At 45.0% G+C, this 23,200-nt stretch overlaps 1 protein-coding gene across 2 annotated transcripts in view; it reads left to right on the top strand.

Annotated features, from left to right (window-relative positions):
- The window catches only part of ERMP1 (endoplasmic reticulum metallopeptidase 1), a 361,972-nt gene that overhangs the window by 247,431 nt on the left and 91,341 nt on the right, over positions 1 to 23,200 (top strand). For both annotated transcript variants that reach the window (XR_014970592.1, XM_085634130.1), the window contains exons 10-11: positions 631 to 821; positions 4,022 to 4,174. Coding sequence is in view for 1 of the 2 variants with exons in the window: in XM_085634130.1 (XP_085490256.1) it covers positions 631 to 821; positions 4,022 to 4,174 (344 nt within the window). In the remaining variant the exon portion in view is untranslated. The remainder of the gene's footprint in view (positions 1 to 630; positions 822 to 4,021; positions 4,175 to 23,200) is intronic.

Here is a 23,200-nt window from a genome sequence, read left to right as displayed (position 1 = left end):
CCACTGCTAAATGGTTGCAAGTTTATTTCGCAGAGTGCCCTCCAGCCAGTGCTTCCTGGTAACTATTTTCATAGACCATGCGCTGCAGCCTGTGCTGTTTCTAAACCTGGCAGCATTACAGCATGGAATAGAGTGTATCACTGTTTTGCTGTTTCAATGTGGCCACTTCATTTAGAATGAATGTGGTGGCCATCTTAGAATAGAAAAACAAGGACCCACTATACAACTGTGCTCTGGTGCTATTTTTATGCAGCAGGATGTGATCTTTTCCTTTTTCCAAATAATTTTTTTACACCTGCTTTTAATACTGATGTGTATAAACAATATGGTATCACGCTAAAAATGTTGGCAACTTGCCATGGTCAGACCTCATATTGTTTGTAATGCTTGCTTTTTTGAAAAGTACCTATTAAGTTTTAAAATGTATGAATTTTGTGAAAGCCAAGGTTCATGCCACCTTGTACAGACCTTCTAAATTGAGGAATGCTGGTTTGAATAGGTTTGAGTAAAATGTTTTGTGTATTCTTAGACCTCCAAAACTCATCCAAATGAAATGTCTGGTGCAATTAACGATAACAACAAGGATATTCAAGTTTAAGTCTTAACTGATTCTTTTCTTTTCTTCAAAAGGTCCTACACCCACATTTGCTGTAATGTATGCACTTGGATTGTTCGTTCCATACCTTCATATGATGTACCACGTCTGGGCTGTTTTTGAGATGTTCACCCCTATCTTGGGTCGAAGTGGCACTGAAATTCCGCCAGATGCAGTTCTAGCATTTCTTGTTGCTGGGTGTACAATATTGTTGACATCATATTTTGTGAGCAAGCATTTATTCATTTTCTGTTTGTTCTACTTATGCATAATTCCAAGATCTTTCCATTTTGTCATTTGAAATACAGTGAGGGTAATTACTTGATTCTGAGAGATCTTTTGTTGGGTTAAACAAGGGTGTGACTAAACTGCCATTTTTCAGAGAAATACTAATAGTTGTAATTATCTCTCAAGACCATCTTCCGCAATCCTCTTAACTTACCTGCCATCTTCTTACTTCACCTCCGTGCCAAAACTTACCAATCTGCAATGTGTGAATTTTTTTCAAAGTTTTGTTTTCTTGGACTGAGCACTGTTAACCTCTTACGTTCCTGCTAGATTCTGGTAATCCGTCTGGATAAGGTCTCCTAATCTAACGTGTTAAGCCTCGTTTGAGGAAATTTAGATTCAATCTTGATGATCTGACATTTTCCCTGGAGTCATTTTGTCACATGTTGCTGAGAATCTTTACCTTAATAGCATATTTTATAATACATTTACGGAACACGGGCACAAAGAGGGGTCACGGCACACAAGTCCTGCACTCGTTTTACACAGAGTAATAGGAGTGGAGATGGACCATATAGTGGTGCAATGAACCGGAAACATGACACACCTATGTCTCCATAAAGGGGAAAAAAAATTCCAAGACAAAATCCACAAAGTGGTCCAGCACTCAACTTCTAAGTCAATCATACATGTGACAGAATTTATAGTCCATAGTTCACAGATAAGAATGACATAACAGTATCTTCTCAAACACCATATGTAAGAGTCATTCCTTCTTCGAGAAATTCTTTTATTCTTTATTAATCAGTTTTTCTTAAAATCGTAGCATGCGATTGGTAGCCAACGCGTTTCGTCCACCTTGGACTTCTTCAGGGCTTGGCATGAGAATGGTATTCATGCATATTCTTCATATTGTGCCGTCTAAAAGTGAGACAATGGTATAAAAGATGTATGGAGTGCAATTGTTCCAAGATATAGCATGACGTCTGGTTCAGTAAAATTTATTTCCGATTTTTCAAATCTGACTCATCTTGAAACACTATCTAAAAATGTGACTCCCAGTGCATATTGTGCTGGGCATGCTGATACTGCTAGAGTTGGCATGGCAAGATGTTTGATTTTGGAACTGAAATGGGATATTTATGAAGTTTTACACCTTTTCTAACTTGTGGAAATACTAAGGTAGTTAGAGATTGGTCTTAACTTCAAGTTCAAGCTAAATTGTAGCCTCTGTGCTGGTGGAAACAACTGAAAATGTTTGATCAATTATACAGCATTGCATACCAAAAGATGTTGCACATGGGCTAGCGATGTTCCACCTCTTAGCAACATCACAGTGCCTGGGCCTGCCCACAAGTGACACTGATTTTACTCTCCCTGACCATTTCACTTTTGTTTTGTTGAGCTTTTTAGATAAATAGGAGTTAGATATACTAGACCAGTAACTGGTACATGTGGTTCAGGAATGATATTGCAAAGAATCAATCACCAAATACTGACCACAACAGGCTTTTATGAAGCAGATCAAATCCTTCAGCTACTGAAAGGTGTAAAGTTACTAGCAAAGAAGAGCACCATTCAGTAATTGTCCCTGCATTCAAAAGGCATTGGGTGTACTGTTTATTTTTGTATCCACGAGAAGCAGTATATTTTGTGCCTGATTCTTGACTTCTGACTCATGTCCACACTACCAAGTTCAAAATGACGTTGTAGAACGTCAGTCCCATGTTACAGGAAGATTTCACGGCGACTATCAACCTGAAGGACATTTAATTAACTATGCCCTTTCTGGTTGGTGAAAAACATAATCGATTCCTAGCATTATCAAACTGAACACAGCCTGCTCTAAAAGTGTATACCAAACACTTGTTGGTCTTGGCAACACATACCTAAAGCCATGCCTCGGCACTCCTACTTTCATGGTTGGTTGTCATCAAAGACATCCTAGATCCTACATGAGCCATCCAATCCACATCTCAATATAGGCACTAAATTTGCGATTGACGTATGTTGGTAGACCGTATGAGTGATCACGAAGCAGCCAATGTCAAAGAAAATCTATTCTGTCTAGTGTTCAGGTAACTAGTCTCTGGTGTCACCACAGAGTAGGATGCCCATCTACGTGGTCTTTTCTTATGGACTGCCCACCCAATAACCAGTAGTCCTGCAGACCTCGTGGTCGGTCCCTTCCTTGGTTATGCTTGCAACTAAAATGTGTTACCTGCACCAAAGAGGCCCCAAGTAGGATATCCCAGCATCTCCCATGCAAAATCCTAAGAAAGGTGTAACTATTATTTTTATCTGACGGTTTTAAAATGCTAGCTAGCCATGTTCGAGTGTGTGTATATGTGTGTGTGTGGGTGTGTATATATATATATATATATTTTTTTTTTTTAAACAATGTGGCCACCAGTGTATGAAGACACTTTTGATGCCCATGCGTGTGGTGAAACATGCGGACAAAAGCGTGAGACCACTTGCACATTCAAACCAGCGCATGGCAGCTATCTTGGATCTAAACAATTCCAAAAATTTGCAGTATGCTCACATGTTTACACTTGCATGTGACTCGCAATAGGCATTTTGCCTTTTTCAATTTTCTCGTCCGTCATTATCGACAGCACTATTTGAGTGGCTAAAAAAAAGAAAAAAATCTGTTAAAGCCAGTACCTTGCCCTGACCTGTTAAAAGAGAGCCCTAGTTGCTTGGGCAGTGTGTATTTGTTTTTATTACTGTTGGGCACCTAAATGGTATGATGCTCCCTTAGTAGTAACTTCGTCCTTCATGTTCTGCTTCCTTTTTACTTTCCAATATTAAATTATATTTGCAAGTCTAAAACTTACTCAGTTGGAAATGTCTATTTGGTGTCCAGCTTAACAGATTCGAAATTGTCCTTTACTTCATATAGTTTATAACAGCAGTTGTGATATTCTGTTTTAATATTGTACTGTAAATTGGGGCGTCAATTTCAGGCTTCTGTTTGCTAGCACTTCAACATTTTGTAACTAGATATATTTTTATGAGAATTATTCATTTCCAATGAAGAACATAGAACCTGAAGTGTATATGTTTGTGCAGTACAGTACTGGAAACATCTTATGACTGTCTTCTCTTTAGAAATGTGTGCTAGCACACATAGGTTCCAGCACAAATGGGTATAAGTTTACATGGATTTTGTTTCTTTTTTCTCTTTCCTAGATAAACTTCATCTACCTTGCCAATGATACAAAAAAGACACTGTTATCCTTGACATCAGTATCTGCCATTACATTGCTTCTTGTTTGTAGTGGCATATTTTTCCCTTACACTTCTGATTCTGCGAACCCAAAACCAAAGCGAATATTTCTTCAGGTATGATTTTTTTTTTTTTTATCCTAAACTATTTCTGTTCTGTGGAGCATTAAATTGTAGGAAGCGAATGTTAATGTACTCCTCTGTCCCAAGACTTGGGACTTAGATTAGACTCTGTGTAAGAGCTGCGAGGTAATGTAGGCACAAGGACACTCTTTATATTGTTAAAACCAGATCAACTAGCTGTAAAGCTCTCATGAAACTAACTACATTTACTCCAACAACATGAGTAAGTCTACACTCTGTTCTGCATGGTGCTAGAGGAATTACATTTTTGCCACCATTTCTCTAGCCTCAGATAAACAATTCCCTCCAGTCTGTACTCTGGTGTGTGTCAATCAGTACCTCCAGTGAATCATATTTGAGTTCTCCTTATGCCATTTTTAAACTCTACTTTGCTTTCTTTAATTTCTCTTCCTAATACAAAAATCCTTGAAAACATTATCATAGTCAAGCTTACAAAGTAATAAAGACCATGAGGCAGTCAGTTGTTCTGGAAAATATATTGATTAAACCAAAAAAGGGCCTCTTATTAGTTTAACATGCTTAATAGTTCTCCCAGATAAAAGCAGTTGTTCTAAATATTGTAGCTTGTCAGGCAGCTTATCAGGCAGGGAGCTCCATACCACCTTCCTTTCTTGAAGAGCAGAGTCCATAGAACTGCTTTCTGCTACCGCAACCTGCAATGAAATAATTACTTCAGGAAAAGTCCTTATGCCCGGTGTTCTATTAACAGTGATATACATTTGTGCACTGAAGTTAAAGATTTGTTCTTACACATTAAGGGGGTTTAGTTTTATGTGCATTTAGCATGTTTAATGAAAATCGAAAAAACCCTTGCAGACAGTAGAAATTGTTTCCATTTATGCCCACAAGGCACACATTTGTATATTATATTCTAAGCAGGGTGACTGGAATTATGCAATTATTGGAAACACCAAATTATGCAGTGGACAAAATTATGTAGCAAGAAAAGTCAAATTCTGCAGCACAAGTATTATTGATTTTGAAATGTTGTACATGTGGTAGTACTGTGTGGACAAATATTTCACCTCATTAGTATCAATTTACAACCAAATACAGAAATAAGCACCAAAAAGATGACCATTCAACCTTTGCAAAGTTCTAACACTGCATATGAACAGACGTTGCCATATTTTTGTAATATTCGATCCATTTGAGCTCTAAATTTCTCATATATACATAAATATTTTTTTTAATGTGGATTTTATGAAGCAAATGCTGGATTGTGTGAAAAATGCAGCAAATCTATAATCATGCGAAAAAAGCTGCAGTCACAGATTCACATAACTCCTGTGGCCCTGATTAGAAGCAACAGCTTATGTATGTACTTAAACTGAATCTCAATGACTTTTGTGTACAAGAGGATATTTTTTAATTTAATTTCCAAATGGCGGCATTTAGGCAGGTTGTAAGACTGTCACATTTAAATGTTTGATTTTATGTATGAATTGATACAGGTGTTAAAGCTGTTATACTAAAAAAATTGAATGATCTAGTGAAATGATGAAAAAGTAGCTGATAATTTACCATGCAAAAAAGCAGCCTTTTTTTTCACTTATTTGGCATTAGGTTATGAAGAAGGCGAAATCAAACATCATGTATGTTACTGAAATGGCTTCTGTGCAGAGCCATCAGCCAGCCCAGTAATCAGATTTTACAAAATCACTAACTGACCGGTCCGATTTTGTCTTGATGAGATGTCTCAATCACTATGTAGGCTTTAGATAGCTTTAAAACATGGATACAGTAGTACAAAGATTTCCACTACTTTAGAATTTACAATTATGAGACTACTTCAGCTGAATCTTATTTATTACTGATTAATCCACTGCGTTAGGCCCGAATCATGCTAATTGAATTCAGGTTTTTATGTATTCTTAAATGGAGTGGTGTTGGTTATGTTAACACTTTGTGTGGGCATTTATTCATGGTCTACTAGAATCATTTAATATCCTTGGTATTTTGTATTAAAACAAATTCGATCATTTCATTGGTTTCTGGGTGATGAAGCGCTGTGTTATTATATCGAATGCCTCGATCACCCAGATATTTTCCCATTTTTCTAGCGATTAATTGGACTCCATTGTCAGACAATAGGGTGGACTGGTAGCCTTGTTTCTCAAAAAGGCTTTCCAGAAACTTTACTACATGTTTAGTCTCAATGGAATTGGTTATTTCTATTTCTGGCCATCTAGAGTACATATCTATTGATACAATGTTACATGTATCAATGCTAGCTATCTTAATGGGACCCATGATATCTATGGCTGCCTTCTTATGAAGTTTCTTTTAATTCATTGGTTGTACCCTAGGTTTCAACACTTCGTCACTTTTCCCACAATCAAGACATTCCCTCACAGATCCTTCGAAATGAATGTCCATGTCAGGCCACCAATACATTTGTTTTAATATCTCTTTTGTCTTAGAGGTGCCTGGATGACTGTCATGAGCAAACTCTATCTAGTGTTCTCTCAAACTTCTGTGTGGAATTACCCTTGTTCCACTCAATAGCAACCGTTGTGGTATGCAAGTTCACTCTTTAGCCTAAAAAACACTTTCAATGATTCTTCCAACCCTTTATCTGGTCCTCTTTAATACCTTTGATTACTGCCTGTACAGTCTCATTACTTCCCAGCTCTCTTTTCCACTCATCTTCTTTGATCACACTATTTCTGATAAAACATACTTCACTTGTACCTTTGTCATCTTCCACCTGTACTTTAACAGTGTTCTTTTCTACCAGACATGAACAACAATCGGGCAAATACATTTTGCACCCGGTACATATTCTGCATGGAAATTGAATTCTTGCAGTGCAACAACCCATTTTCTTATCCTTGAAGATATGTTGTCAAGCCATGTTTCCTAAAAATTTCCTTTAGGGGGCTGTGGTCTGTCTTGACTTGAAACTTACGACCCCAAACAAATTGCCTTAATTTTCATATTGCCCAGAAGATTGCTAAGGCTTCTTTCTCAACCATGGAGTAGTTCTGTTCAGATCCCTTCAGGCTTCTAGAGATAAATAGTATGGTTCTTTCTACACCCTCTTGCTTTTGTAATAAGACCCCACCTAAGCCTGTTGAACTTGCGTTGGACATAATGGTCTGGTTCAAAACTTTTCAACGAAGCTCCTTTGAAAAAAGTTGCCTTAACAATTTTGATTTCCTTTTCACATTCCACATTCCAGGAAAAATGAATACCCTTTTTTAACAACAAAGTCATATTTAGTTTTTTCTGCAAATGTAGGTATGAATTTGCTATAGTATTCTGATCTACCCAAAAATGTAACTAACTGATGTTTGCTCACAGGTGTGGTCATTTTGTTTATAGTGTCCACCAATTCTTTTCTCGGTTTAGTTCCTGATGCTGTGTAATTTTATGGACCAAGCAATCCATCTCCGTGAGATTATATTTCTTTCACATTTAATGTAAGGCCATACTCTCTCATTTGTTCCAGAACCTTTCAACCCCATAAATCATGTTTCTCTATACTTCTACCAGAGAGTAAGATGCCATCTTGGTAGATCTTCACTCCACTTTTACCTTTCAGCATTCCCTCCATCATCCTCTGAAAGACTGCTGCGGAAAAAATCAATCCAAATGGCATCCTTAGAAATGTAAATGTTCCGAACGGCACAATAAACACCTTTAGATCTTGAGTCTGAATGTAATCTCACCTGATGGTATGGAGAGGTAAGTCAATGGATGGAAAGTACTACACCCCTTCAAGCAAAGACAACATTTTCGAAATGTTGGGTAATGATCTACTATGACACACTTGTTTAATTCTGTTAGATCTATAAACAACCTGGCTTCTCCATTGGCCTTGTGTGCTATGACCACAGGAGCAAGCCATTCTGTGGCTTCTATCTCTTCTGTGGTTCCACTTCCTTTAAATTTGTCTAACTCCGTTTGCATTTTTTCCTTCACTTTGATAGGAACCCCATCTAACTTTGCTAACTACAGGTATCGCTCTCTTTTGTAGCTGTATTTTGTGGACATACCCTTCTAGGCAACCCAGCTGAGCTGTTCTCTACACCTGTGGAAATTCCTTCTCATAGTTAGACTTTTTAGTTTTTACTTGGCACAAAGATTCGTTTCCTAAGTCTCCTTTGATCTGTTTTATTCTTACAGCAGGAGACTCTTTGGGATTCAAGTAAACCATAAGTTTCTTTTGGTGAATCCAGTTTATGAGAGAATCACCCATCTCAGAGAAATGTATTTTCCCTGCTACATGTCCATCCTTAAACTTGATACAACCTACAAAATACCCTGGTTGGTTCACCTCCATATTCTTAAGGACGACTGTCCAGTTTGTGTAGAACAACTGCGTTTTTTGAAATGTTTAAGTATACCTCACTAGAAAGAAAGGTGATCTTAGCCCCGGAGTCAAACAGCTTGTGTACTGTTACTTTCTCTATTTGAATTAACTCAAACCGACCTCCATTGTCCACTTCCATGACTTGTAGCACAATTTCCTCTTCATCACTGTCTTCTCTAAATGTTACATCTTGAACCTTTTTTTTTGGTTCCTGCTCCTGCAACATTTTGACACACTGCATTTACGTCCACATTTTATACACTTGGCCTTCCACCCAATACACTTTCTATTAATAGCTACATGCCCATATTCCCCACACCTAAAGCACGTGCCTTGGAACTTCCTGTAATTTTTCACTGTTGCTGCTATCCTTTCCTTTGTTGTCTCTTTCCTTACCTTTCTTAAAAGACTGGACTACATGTACATTCCTTTCTTTGCTATTATCCACTACTCTTCTTTAACTCATCAACACATTCTCAACTGTACTTGCATGTTTTTGCATTAGGAGTACCTCATTTAAGGTTGGGGTTTCCTTCTACCAATAGAATTCTTTGGCTTTATCTATATTGCATCCTAACATGAATTGGTCCCTTAATCGTTCTTCTCAATTCCCTCAAGTTGCATGTTGATGCTGTCCTTTCTGAAAATTATGTACTCTTCTACACGTTCCCCCGTTCTTTGCATACACTTGCCAAAAGTGATATCTTTTCAATACTCGAGATACTTTTAGCAAGAAATGCAAGTTAAATTTTGTAAGGCAAATATAGTACTCCTCAAGTCCGCTCTTTCCTCTGATGGCAAATCAGGTAAGTGTTCGAAGATCTCATGACCTTCTGGGCCAAATTATGCAATAGCAGAGTTATTTTTCGCTCTACACTTAGCGAAGTTCCACAAACACGACCATATGCGCAAAAACTTGTTTCCAATTTTCCCACTTTAAAGGTTGTTCACCTGGATGCATTTTTTTCTTTTGCTGGTACTCAAAATTCCCCTAAAGAAAAGAATGAATTAACACACTAAAATATAGCTGCCGATGCTTCGTAGTCCAGCTGATACCTGAGAATTACCTGCTTAAAAAAATGTAAAAAATTAACACACTACAACATGGTTGCCAATGCTCATGTGCTGTGATGCTGCCCTGGTGTTTCTGATCCTGTATCAAATTGGCTGCTAATGTCATTTGACTGGATTAGCCAGTCCAATCAATCAATCAAAGAACTTGTAGAGCATGCTACTTACCTGTGAGGGTCACAAGGCACGGGGGGGGGGGGGGGTGCTGCTACTGCTCGAAGAGCCAGGTCTTGAGGAGCCTTCTGAAGGTGAGGAGGTCTTGGGTCTGCCGCAGATGTGTGGGGAGGGTGTTCCAGGTCTTGGTGGCGAGGAAGGAGAAGGATCTGCCACCGGAGGTTGTTCGTTGGATGCGCGGGACGGCGGTGAGGCTGGCGGAGCGGAGCTGGCGGGTGGGGGTGTAGAAGTTGAGTCTGTTGTTCAGGTAGGCTGGTCCGGTGTTGTGAAGTGGTTTGTGTGCGTGGGTGAGGAGCTTGAAGGTGATCCTCTTGTTGACAGGGAGCCAGTGCAGGGCTCTTAGGTGGGAGGTGATGTGGCTGCGGCGGGGGACGTTGAGGATCAGTCGGGCAGAGGCGTTCTGGATGCGTTGTAGTCGTCGCAGGTGTTTGACCGGGATTCCTGCGTAAAGTGCGTTGCCGTAGTCCAGCCTGCTGCTGACTAGGGCTTGGGTCACCGTTCTTCTGGTTTCGGTCGGGATCCAATTGTAAATCCTGCAAAGCATGTGGAGGGTGTTGTAGCAGGAGGAGGATATGGCGTTGACCTGCTTTGACATGGAGAGGGAGGAGTCGAGAATGAATCCTAGGTTGCGTGCGTGGTCCGTGGGTGTTGGAGCTATTCCCAGTGTGGTGGGCCACCAGGAGTTGTCCCACACAGAGGGGGAGGGGCCTAGGATGAGGACCTCCGTCTTGTCCGAGCTCAGTTTCAGATGGCAGCTCCTCATCCACTCGGCGACGGCCTTCATTCCCTCGTGGAGGTAGGTTTTGGCGGTGTGCGGGTCCTTGGTGAGGGAGAGGATGAGCTGGGTGTCGTCGGCGTAGGAGATGTTTAGGTCGTGCTGGCGGGCCACTTGTGCGAGGGGGGCCATGTAGACGTTGACTAGTCGCATGACTAGTGATGCAAATAATAAGCAAACAAACTAGCCCATAGCAGAAGGCGAAACAACTAGCCATTCGCAGAAGGATACCCAAGTTATGTTCTGTTTCTGGCTGAAATACAGATGAGGGTGACGAGAACCAGAAGGAGATGAGCGTTAATACATCACTTGCAGTATCGGTGAAGCGACTAATACATAATTTGTTTCCTTTCCTTTTTCCTCTGAGATTCTGACAAGAGTCCACTTGAGGTCCCCCACACACTCCCTTTGAGGAGCTGGGCAGTCTGAGAGAGAGAAGTGTATAGCATACCACGCACAGCACATATGTGCATGTTCCAGATACCGCGTGTATGTGTGCACGGAGCAACAATTTAAAAGATTCCAGGCTTTCTTTTTTTTTTTTTTTTTTTTTTGAAACCGTTTATTACAAGTCTCAAGAATATACAAGTATGGGCCTACAACCTTCCGGCCGGCCGCTAGTAATGATAGGAGCATAAGACATACATTTATAAAACACGTGGCGTTGCAGAGGAGCATGCTCAGGAGGTAACAACGTCATAAGCCACATCAGCCAGACCCCACTATACGGTTTCATTTTAAAGTACGAACAACAAGAAAAACCACACCCACAAGGCAACCCACAGTCGGAAATAGCAGCACGTGCTCCCCTAGAGGGGGGATCCCAACTATCCACAGGAGTCTAAAGAGGGGGAAGAGAACAGAGCGAGGACTGGGGGAACCCAATGCCCGGTGCCGGGGGTAGGAGTCGGCTAAGGGGACGGGGCTGGTGAGGTATCAGGCAGCAACGGTGGTGCACAGATACCCCCGCGGTAGGCGTTCCAGGGGCCCCATACTTTCACCCATGTCCCAGGCTTACCCCTCGCCACATACACCACCTTTTCTCGAAACATGCACCAGTCCATGTGTTCTTTCCAGGCCGATACCGTCGGGGGCCTCTGGGATCCCCACAGTTGAGCAATATCACGCTTGGCTATCATATATCCCAGAGTCACCCACCACGTCTGCGGAGCCGAGTAATCAGTTGGTTCCCACACATTCAACAGGCATCTCCTCGCTTCAGGCAGCAGCGCCACATGCGTAACCACTCGCAGGACCTCATGCACACCACGCCAGAATCGCTCCACCTCCGGGCATTCCCACAAGATATGCAGAAAGGTCCCCAAAGCACCACACCCACGCTTACACAACCCATCTTCAGCATAGCCCATACGCAGAAGCCTTGGCCCCGTCATATAGACCCGGTGGAGTATCTTGAGCTGGACGAAGCGAAGGCGAGCCGGTATGGCCACCTCCTTCGGGGAGGCCACCGCGGAGGTCCAGTCCTCGTCGTCCAACTCCAGCCCGTCGGCAACCCAAGCCTCACGGAGGGCGGCCAGCAAGCCCGAGCGGTCGTTGATCAGTTTTTTGTAGATCAGTGAGATCGTGCTGTCCGGGACGTGTCCATCCAGCACTCTATCCTCCAGGGGGGAATACTCTGGGATGGAGGCAACGTCTGGGAAGACGGAGCCCAGTGCATGACGGACCTGCAAATACCGAAAGTACTCACTGCCCTGCAACTGAAATTCCGTCTGCAGCATCTCGAACGTTTTAAATCCTCCCCTCGTCCAGAGATCCCCCCACTTTGCTGATGCCTATTATGTCCCACTTCTCGAAGCCCTTCGAGGTCCACAGGGAGCCCAACCGCTCAGACGCGTATAGTGGTGACGCCCGGGTCAAACGGTCCTTCCACCCCATAGCTGCATTGGCCGCGTGCCACACTCGCACCATGACACGCGTGGGGCCCGTCAGACGAGCGTCGGGCGCGCTAGAATAAAGCGCTCGATTGTAGTCGCCACCTGGCAATAGCATTTTGTCCATTTCAAATGCCGGGTTTAAGGCAGGCCCGTATAGGCCATGGTTAATTGCAGCTAGCTGGGAGGCCCAATAGTACCGTTTAATATCCGAGAGGGCAATCCCCCCGTCATACCATGGGAGCGTCAACTTCGCCAGGGCAATACGCGGCCTCCCGTCCCAGAACAGGCGGCGTTGCAGACTCCACCTCACGGAAGTAGCGCGCCGGGACTAAGTCCATAGTGTTCTGCAAAGCGTACAGGAAGCGTGGCAACGACATCATCTTGAACAATGCCGCCCGGCCGAGCGGCGAAAGCGGCAGGCGCTGCCAGCGCGCGACGTCCTCCTTCAGGCGCTGGAGGGGGGGAAGCAAGTTCCGTTCGTAGCGGGCCTCCGGGTCCAGAGTAATGAAGACACCCAGGTACCTGAACGCGAGGCGATCTGGATCGGACAGCCCCGCGGGAGGATGGGAGCCTCCCCAGAGAGCACATACACACATGATTTAGCCCAGTTGATGACAAGGCCGGAGTTGCGACCGAATGAATGCAAAACATCAACCAGTACTATTAGTGATTTATGTGGGGAGGCTAGGTACAAAAGGATGTCATCAGCATATAGGGACACGCGGTCCTCATACTCGGGGGTCCAACGGAGACCACGGATGGAAGGATGCCACCGCAGCCACTCCGCCAGGGGCTCCAAGGCAAGCGCAAACAGGAGCGGCGACAAGGGGCAGCCCTGTCGCGTGCCCCGGCCCAGCTCGAACGGGGCCGATACTCTTCCGTTCACCACCACCTGCGCCAATGGGCCCGAATACAACAATTTGACCCAACTGATGAACCCTGGGCCAAATCCAAACTTCGCAAGCATCGCCCAGATGTATGGCCACTCAAGCGTATCAAACGCCATGGTGGCGTCTAAGGACGCCAAGATGGCCGGTTCCCGTATGAATGGGACACGTGCGAGCACCCCATGCAAACGCCGCAGGTTAAGGGCTGTGTTGCGATGGGGAATAAAGCCGGACTGGTCCTGATGGACCAGATCGCCCACCACGCCGACCAGCCGATTGGCCAGTACCTTGGCGAGAATTTTGGGCTCTGCATTCAGTAGCGAGATAGGCCGATAGGATGTAACCCGGTCCCAAGGTCTCCCCTCCTTGTGGATCACCACGATTGTAGCCAGACGCTGGTCCAGCGGGAGGGAGCCCAGCGAGTGGGCCGCCAGGAACATTGCACGGAGGTGGGGCGCCAGTGTATCCGGTCGCAACTTGTACAACTCGATAGGGATACCATTCGGGCCCATGGCCTTGCCAGGAGCGACCGAACGTATGGCGAGGGCGATTTCGTCGGAGGTGGGAGCGGCGTTCAGCGACACCCTGTCCTCCCCGGAAAGGGACGGCAGCGCGATATCCCTGAGCAGGGCACGGGAATCCTCTTCAGAGCAGGAAGAGACCGGGGAATACACCTCGCGGAAATAATCTGCGAAACAGGAGACAATTTCTTCTGGCTCAGTTACACACACACCGTCCGTTTTCTCAATCAGCGGGACCACACGATTCGCTCTCTCCTTTTTGTCCAACCACGCTATCAGTTTACCAGCCTTATCACCCACATCATACAGTCGCCCCTGTTGCTCTCTACTGAGGCCCCTGGCCGCCTCCGTGACGAGGGCCCTATAGGCCGCCTGCTTGAGTTGGAGGACATGTAGTGCAGCATCCGTCACCCCACCTTCTAGATTACCCTCCAATACGGCTATTTCAGCCTCCACCCGGGTCACCTCCTCCCGCTCGCGCCTCCGGGCGTGGGAAATAAGGGATAGGGCCTCCCCTCTGAGAACTGTCTTGAAGGCCTCCCACAGGGAGATAGCCGAAGGCACGGACCCCACATTCTCATCAAAATATCGCTGCAAGGATTTAATCAAGTCCGCGCGAATGGTGGGGTCGCGCAGGTACCAGGAATTGATTGGGACTACCCTACCCTCACCCCTCGGAAAGACATCGAAATGTAACAGGAGCGGGGAGTGATCTGAGATACCCCGTGCTAAATGGCGCACCTCTCCCACCCTTCCGACATAGGCCGCCGGGACAAGGACATAATCAAGCCGTGAGAGACTACCATGAGCCCCCGAGTGGAAAGTGTACTGCAGCTGCGTGGGATGTTTTAAGCGCCAGCAGTCCACCAATCCCAGTGTATCCAAGAGGCCGGATAGCCACGCCTGTGCCCGGGGGAGGTCCCTAGGGGGGTGACGATCCACAGTCCCAGAAACCACCGCATTAAAGTCCCCCCCCACCACCAGAAGCCCCCCCCGGAAGGCCAAGGAGGAGGCGCCCCAGGTCTGCAAAGGTGGTCGACTGCAGCCGCGGTGGGACGTATACTGACACAAAGACAACCACTTTGCCCTCCATTCTCCCCACCAAGACAGTGTAACGTCCCCTATCATCGTGGAGCACCTCATCAATTTCCAACGGGAGCGAGTTCTTTACCATGATGCCCACACCCCTTGAGCCTGACGTGAAGCCCGAGTGGGCCACTAGGCGGTAGCCACGCCGATTCATGGCACAGAAGGAATTGCCAATAAGGTGTGTCTCCTGCAGAAAGACTACATCGGGCGAGAGTCGCTTCAAAAACTGCAGGACCACACCTAGTTTGATCCTGTCCCCCAGTCCATTAACGTTCCAAGACAACAAAGTTAATTCCCTACCCCCCATCATACACAGAAGCCATCATTCATCCCCCCGAGAGCACCTTAAAACCAACACAAAAATAAGTTTGCCTTGTGATAAAAACGAACAACACCCCATCCCTGCCCACCCACCCCAACCAAACTCCCCCCTCCCTGCACCCCTGCATGAGCCCAAACAGCCCCCCCAACGTGCAGTGTGCCTGTCGCCCCATAGATAGTTAAACTAACTAGACCCCCAGCGGAGGAGGGAGAACCCCCAAGAGACCCCACACAACCTCCATAGGAGGGGAACTTACACGAACAGATGCATGGTCAAAAATGGCATCAATTTCGTCCAGAGCGAGGCCTAATATTAGTCCCTCAGACCTGATCCGGCGAGCCCTCTCCCCCCACCGCTCCCCCCCCCGCCCCCCCGATCCCGATCCCCAGACAGAGTATCCAGCCAGTCCCCGGCCGCTTCGGGACGGTCAAAAAAGTGAGTGCGACCATCCACCTCCACTCGCAGCTTAGCTGGGAAAAGCATGGCGTACTGGAGGTTTAGATCCCGAAGACGGCGTTTGACACCGAGGAAGCTCAGTCTCTGCTTCTGGACCGCTGGGGTGAAATCAGGATAAAAATTAACGTCCATATTTTCAAGTCTGACCGGTCCCTGTAGTCTGGAGGATTGCAGGATAGCGTCTCTGTCCCGAAAATTGAAAATCCGGGCAATGAGAGGCCTCGGAGGGGCTCCGACCTTAGGCCTTCCCCCGGGAACCCTGTGGGCCCTCTCCACCGCGAAAAATTTACTCAGCCCCCGTTGCTGGAGATGGGTAACAATCAGGTCTTCCACGAAGAGGTCCGCCGCCGCCTCCTCACGTCCCTCAGGCACCCCGATGATGCGGATGTTGTTCCTCCGGGCCCGACTCTCGGAGTCCTCCAGGCGGCGATCCATCAGCGCACTCGCCTGACTAAGCCGGCGCACCTCCGTTTGTAGGGCCGCCACATCTGTCGTAAGGCCCGATGCGGGGTGGGCCAAAGAATCGACTCGGGCGTTGGTTTTGGAAAGATCGGCCCTTACCAGGCCAACATCCACGAGGACCGAGTCGATCTTCTGCACCAGTGTATCAAAACGCTGGCCCACCGAGGCCTTCATCTCGGCGATGGCGCCCATGACATCCCTCAGAGTCAGATCCGTGGGCAGATCAGGAGCATCAGTAGGGCCCTCAGGGGGCCTGCGTGGCACCTCGGGAGATCCCTTCTGGAGGGTATAGCGGTCCATGCTGTTGGACTGATTGACTGCGCCACGCCGGGTCGATTTTACCTTTGCCCGGTCACCATCTTGTTTCGTGGCCATGGTCCCAGTCTCCCGATCGCACCAGCCACGTCGTGAAGGGCAGGCAAGCCGGTTCACGGGTTCCGGGGGGGGGCCACCTCAGATCTGCGGGGTGGATCACAGCGGGCAGGCAGGGTCCCCCAGTGAGGCCACACCAACACACAAAGCCCCGCGACCCGACCTCGCAGAGACAGCAAGGAGGGTGCGAAAGTGAAAGTGCGGGGTACGCGAGTCGCCAAGCCCTGCCCGCCGCTGTTGTTCACTTTGTCTCCGGATCGCCCCACAGCTCAAATCCGGGGTTCGGCGAGGAGAAGGCCGCAAACCTCGATCGGTGCTCACGCCTGTGTCCGAGGTCCGATTTGGAAGCGGAAAACGGGTGCCACCTCAGCTCAGGCTCACCAACACAGTCCCCTCATCTAGGACAGGATATTTTCAGGATAGTTGTAGGAGGTCGCGGAGGTCCTCGGGAGCCTCGCACCTACGCGGCCATCTTGGTTGTGCGCTAGGCTCCTCCCTCAGATTCCAGGATTTCAAAGATTCCAGGCACAACGTGCAACTTTCCTATAAACAATACTAGAGATTCCAGACATATCGCATATGTTCGTGATCTCTCACACGCAATGTTCACAGAGTAACAACTCAAAGATTCCAGGCACAGCGGGTGTGTGCGCGGTCACATAGTTCAAAGTGCAACAATTCCAAACATAACTTTCGTATTGATCCTTCACTGCATTAGCAACCCCTTACAGCCTCCACAGTGTAAACATTTACTTTAACATGGCCTCATGCACCAACAGTTTTGCGGCCACACAAGCTTGTGATAATAAACTAATCTTTGCCACAATTCTCACAGCGCTTACGCACTTTAGTGGGTGTGCAAGCTTGAGAAAGTTATAGTTCTAGCGCCAGGTGCTTCTCAAAAATGTTCACTGCGCGCGATGCAAAGCTGCTCCTTTTGTTGAACTAACCGTCAAATAAATGACAGTCAACTTACTATTCCTAGCCAAGAGGAGAGAAAGCAATACTATTAGCAACCCTCTATTTAAGGAAGTTTACTATAATAAAAGTGAAACTCATCCAAGGCTGATGTACCAATTTATTGTGATTTTGTATTACATTTATTAGTAATATAAGCTCATTATAAGCAAATCAGCAGATGTTATCTACTCTACTTTGCCACCAAGCTAACCATAGTAGGTAGGCACTATACTAATTTTAGTAGATAGACTACATTAATGTTCTTGTAAGCATTAAATCAGTGCAGCTAAAAAGAGCCAAGTGAGCAAGGTTAAGAAACAAAGTAAAAGGAAATCAGCCGTTCTGTTTGAACAACTATAGTCCTAAAATGTTTGCTTCTCCAGAGGAGTCGTTCCCCGCTTGAATTTGGATCGATACGTTGCCCCTCTTACCCTGATCGACTGTGGCCACCGTGGAACATAACTCCACCTTCAGCCTTCATGTGCTTTCAGCCAGCTGCTCTACAAAAGCCTTAGCTGCTTCCACCTGTGCAAGATTAGGGAAAACAGGGCAGCGCAATGGAGAGACATGGGCATAACATTCTGAGACAAAAGGTGATCCAAATGGGACGATTTTCAATTACAAGCGTTCATACTTTGCTGTACAGTAACAATAAATGAATAGGGCCTGAAAATATGCTTTTGTTATATATTTATTGATCAAACATTGCTTCAATTAAAAAAAAGAATTATCATCAGAAAATTAGGTGAGAACGGTTTCAAAGAGTGATGGTGCAGTGAAAGTGATCTCATGGTGGAATGCATACAATGAAAAGACAGGCCACAATAAGATATTTAGCAGGATTGAAAAAACTTCCCAGCATACATGTATCATTTATTGTTATTAATACAGTGGGTTAAGTCTGCTGATGTCAAAGTTTCAAACTGTAGAGTCCAAATTGGATGAGGTCTTCATCAGGACAGCAGGTATTGCACTTCCACCATTTCGGTAAAGGAAAGAAACAGGCCTTGAAATACTTTATCTAACTGAACATACCAAGTTAAGCCTCAGATTGAACGGGATAGCCCAAGTTGTGAAATATCCTGATAACCAATTAGTGGCTAATTATGCCATGATGTGACTATAATCCACGTTAACATGCGTTGGAAAAGGAGCCCAAATGCACCTTCTCAATAAATCTGATGGTTACGCAGTTTAGTGGATGAGCCGATAGTCAATCAAGAAAGACTATTTTAAAGCGGGAATACCGAATCACCCCAAATCTATGGAAGCGTCCATAACCACTAAATAGACATAATTTATTAGACCATCATTAGTGCTGCCCAAGGGCTCAAAGGGCTAGCAATTTCCAGAAATAAACGAGTTGTGTAGTATAGTTGGTTAACAATATTAACGTAACGAGTCAACTTCTTAAAAAAAAACAACCACTTGCTTATTTGTGAGAATTTCATTGACAATTTTAACGTTTGAGTTCAGTATGCCTATTGGCATATATGAGGCAAGGCCTGTTGGTTTCTTCTCTGGTTCCAGAATCAATGAGATTTCAGCCTTTCTCTTTGAAATTATGATAGTTCCATTTTATGCAAAATAGATAGATTTACCAGGTGGATTTTAATCTGTGGTAGGATACTTTTTTTTAATAATAGTCCATTGGTATTCCATCACATCCAAGGGTTATATATGGCTGCATCCAAATTCATCAGTTCAGTTGGAGGGGAGGAATAGTAAACTGAACTGAATCTAAGTATCCTTTAATCTCCACTAGGGATCTTTCTTCCCCATCAAGATTTTGGTAGAAGCTTTTGAAGGCTTCTCGCTTGTCATTTTCCTAATTGCCTATGCCTCACTTTGTAGTTAACTTTGCCTAAATGTGTTTTAGCTCTAGTGCCCTTAATCTTTATGCTAAGAGAGTCCCTGCCTGAGTTCCTTTCTCGTAAAATGTTTGTCCTAGTTTTAACACTGTCATTTCTGCATTATTAGTTCTAAGGAGGTGAAGGTGCACTCTTAATCCTGCAATATTGTCCTTGCAATCATTTTGGAATGCCTTTTGTCTTGTGTTTCCAGTTGTTTTAATTTTTCTATTAGTTTACATTCTATAGTCTAGCTTCCCTTACCACTGTAGCTGCCTTTTAGATTGGTGTTTCTCGGATTACTGTTTCCCAGTAGAATTTCAGATGTGGCCAAAGAGGTGTCTTCTAGTTCCACACTGTTCTGTGGGTTCTAAATAGTGTAATGCCCATACTCCAGCTGTTATTACCTTGTAGCTACCTGATACTTTCCAATCTATCTAAGTGTGAGAGCGTGATGTGATACTGAGAGCTCATATATTTCGGGAATTTGTAATGAATATAGGAGTCAACATGTAGTCTTTCAGGGAAAAGGACCTGTGCACATGTAGGTAAAAAGGGTAGTCTTTGTTGTCTTGGTTTGGATCCCTCATTGTGTCAATCTATTCCCATGCCCCATGTTCCTCAGAATGCTGTTCCTGCTCCTTCTTCCATTCTCTCTGATCTACTAAGCTGTGGGTCTCATACTAAGTTAAGGTTTTAACCCAGTATTTCTTCTCCAGTTGTCCTCCATTAGCGTGTCCACTATGGTGGACAAGAGCGTATCCTGTGACACATTATAGTGTATATATTCATGAGTGTTATATTATTTAAGCCCGGTTTTATCCTGATTCTAAAGTACTTCTCTTAATGGTCCCTAATAACTTTAGTTCTTTTCCCCTTTATATTAGTATGACAACCCCAGCAGTTATCGTCATGACTAAGGCACAGTATTGATGCGGTTAAACTTTGAGGATTAGTCTCAGGCCAAGATATGACTTCTGCAGGTATACAATGTCTGTGTGCTGTTGATTAATATACTGCAGTATTTTATGCCTCTTATTTGGAGCACTGAGTCCTTTAACACATAAGGATGGTAACTTGAATGATATAGTGTATGCAGCATCTCCAATAGTAGTTGCTTGTCTGTCCATAATGTATGTTCCATGTTAAGCTGGGTAATTCCCTCTTCCTTCTCCCCGATGATATCAAACTATATATGTCACCCAATGGCCAGCTCAAAGTTGTGGGATGAAACTTTTCCTCACATTATTAAAATTGTATAATCGTCTGAGCCAAGTAGTTGTCTTGTCAGTTCCACATTTCATTTGACATACTCTTCTTCTTCCGTAAGGTTACAAATATGGATGTTCTCCCTTCCAAGACTATTTTTAAGGTATTTGCACTTCTCCTTTAAAGTTAGGGTTTGTGTCTTCGGATGGTGACCGTGTATTTGAGCTCTTCCACTATGACTTTTGAGTGTAGTCTGCTTTCTGCAGGCTCAGGCCTTTGATTCAGTGAGTGCAGATTGCTTTTCATTTCCATCAGTCTTGCCGTAGTTCCTCCCTGAGTGCATAGCCCCACTGTCAGGGATTTTGTTTATGCTAGTTTAAAATTTAGCCATGCAACTTTTCAAGCCATCCTTTGTGAGGGACGATGCTATGCCAGTGGCCGTTTCTTTTCAATATTCTTCCTTTTTGTTGCTGTGGAGATAATTTTCTCAATAGTACCTCTTCTACTGGGATGAACTTGCTCTGACATAGTCAATTTGCGTCTGCAGGTATTTCTATATGTCCAAGCCACTAGTTCATAGTGCATTATAGATTTCTGCTTCTATAGTTGTATCTTGGGTATCTGCTACTGCAAAGGACTGTGTTGCTTCATGGAGGCCTATTTTAGGTGTTTAATGTGGATCTGCACCCAATAGAGAGAGACTAGTCCCTGCACATTGTCGCACAGTATCCTCTACTCTCTCCTACAGTTATTTGTGATTGGGTATTGCTCTTCTTATAGCAAATGATGTGAACTGGCACTTAAAGCAGGCCAGTGCTCTGCACAATCATTTATGCTGTGTGCATTTACTGTACTTATGCTTTTGATGTGTGTTTCAGAGCTCACTGTTATAACGGAGGTTTGGTTTGCTCATTAAACTTAGTTTGGTAGGTTGTACATTTTTACCTCCAAGTATGCAGATATTTTTCATATATCCGGTTCAACTTTATTGAAGATGGATTCCTACCTGTATTCTTCTTTTATTTTCAGTCTTGGCACATTTAGGCTCTGGGAATGGCGGTCTTCACCTTTCCTCTTCAGGAGTTGTTTTTGTTTCACCTGGCTTTGCCATCCTAACAGTCCGGTGCGGACCCCTCTGACTTTTCAGAGCATCCTGGGTTTACTGTCGTGTCCCTGTTACACTCAGCAGTTTGAGGCCAGTGAATTCTGTAAAATTCTGCCCAGGTGAGAAAGCTGGGGCCAGATTGACACTTGATGCTTCTCAGCGTGCCACAGTTTTTGGCAAGAAGTCCGCATTTGCTTTGTTTTGAAGACTACAATGGTATCATCACCTTCCATGAATTCCAGCATGTCCCTTATCACTTCCACTAGTTCTGACTGGAGTCAGTAGGGAAAACCCCTTCACTCCAAGTTGGGCACCTCTTCGCATTCTTTCAAAACAGTAGATTTTTAGGTTGAGCTTAGCGTTGCAGCACGCATTCGCTGCTCGCTCTGTGAGGCATGCAGTTATAGAGTATGGTGTGTAAGCATTGCCTTCTCCATGCCCATATTTTGCTTTGGCTGAGGTCATTGTCCATGGTAAATGCTGACGTCCGATTTATAATGAGGCTTCTTAGTTTCTCCTTGTTACTGCCCTGTCTCCTTTTGTGACCGCCCATCAGGACTGGATTTTTTACTTGTTGCGTTACATGGTCTCCTTCATTAATCAGTAAGCACTATTTTTTTGCCGTCGGCTTTGGCAGTGGCGGCCGCGTGTTTATTTTTGCATCTCACTTTCACAATAGCTGCCGTCCAACCCCTTGAGTGCTGTATGGGGTGGCAGCTATTGTTGAAGTAAAAGTGTAATGCAAATATAAACAAGCGGCTGCCTTTGTGCAACGGCGACAGCTTGTTTTACAATGCCTAGGAGCTTTCCTTGAGTACGCTTCTTTTAGCCTTTTATGTTGCTCAGGGCAACCCCAGGCATGCTGCTGCTCCCCAGAGAACCCCTTCTCCCACGCACAGAAGATGGCAGAGGCGCTCGAATCCCGCAATGAATGGAAATAGCTTACAATGTTCGAGGAGCTTATGCCGCATGCCAACCCTCTAGAACCATACCTTAGGTTCCCAGACCCGATCATTACCTCCTAATTTTGTGCATTCTTTTGCCTCTGACCAGTGTTAATATGCTCAGGCGAGGGGAGATTATCACATAGCTGGTTTTAAACTGATTGACAGGCTAGAGGCGGTACTAGGCGGGCCGTTGTGTGTGTACTTCCCAGTGTTTTCCACGATTGGTTATAAAAAATGACCCGCTACGAAAAAGACCCCCCCATTCCCACCCCCTCCCATCGCTGGAGAAATATTTGGTGCACCGGAAGAGACTTCCCTGCTGCTGCACCTGACGAGACGTCTAAGCTGATCCAAAAGTCATGGCCCAGTCGCACGTGAACCGTAAATGCCGGCGGCACGTGAGACAGCGTACCTCGAGTGCTCCTGTGTTGCTATGTGCAGCTGCTTGTGTCAAAGGGGCATGCGGAGAGACTGACCAGAGGAGATTTGGCTTTGGTTCATGCAGGGAAAACTTCGTCTGTGGAGACGTGAGAGCAATTGAGTTTGGGCCATCGACGTCAAGCATGGAGTCTGCATTTTGGGCTGT

The sequence above is a fragment of the Triturus cristatus genome, chromosome 2_1 (assembly GCF_964204655.1).
Source record: "Triturus cristatus chromosome 2_1, aTriCri1.1, whole genome shotgun sequence".
NCBI lineage: Eukaryota > Metazoa > Chordata > Amphibia > Caudata > Salamandridae > Triturus > Triturus cristatus.
The sequence above is the reverse complement of the archived record's forward strand: the minus strand, read 5'-3'. Positions and strand labels throughout refer to the sequence as shown.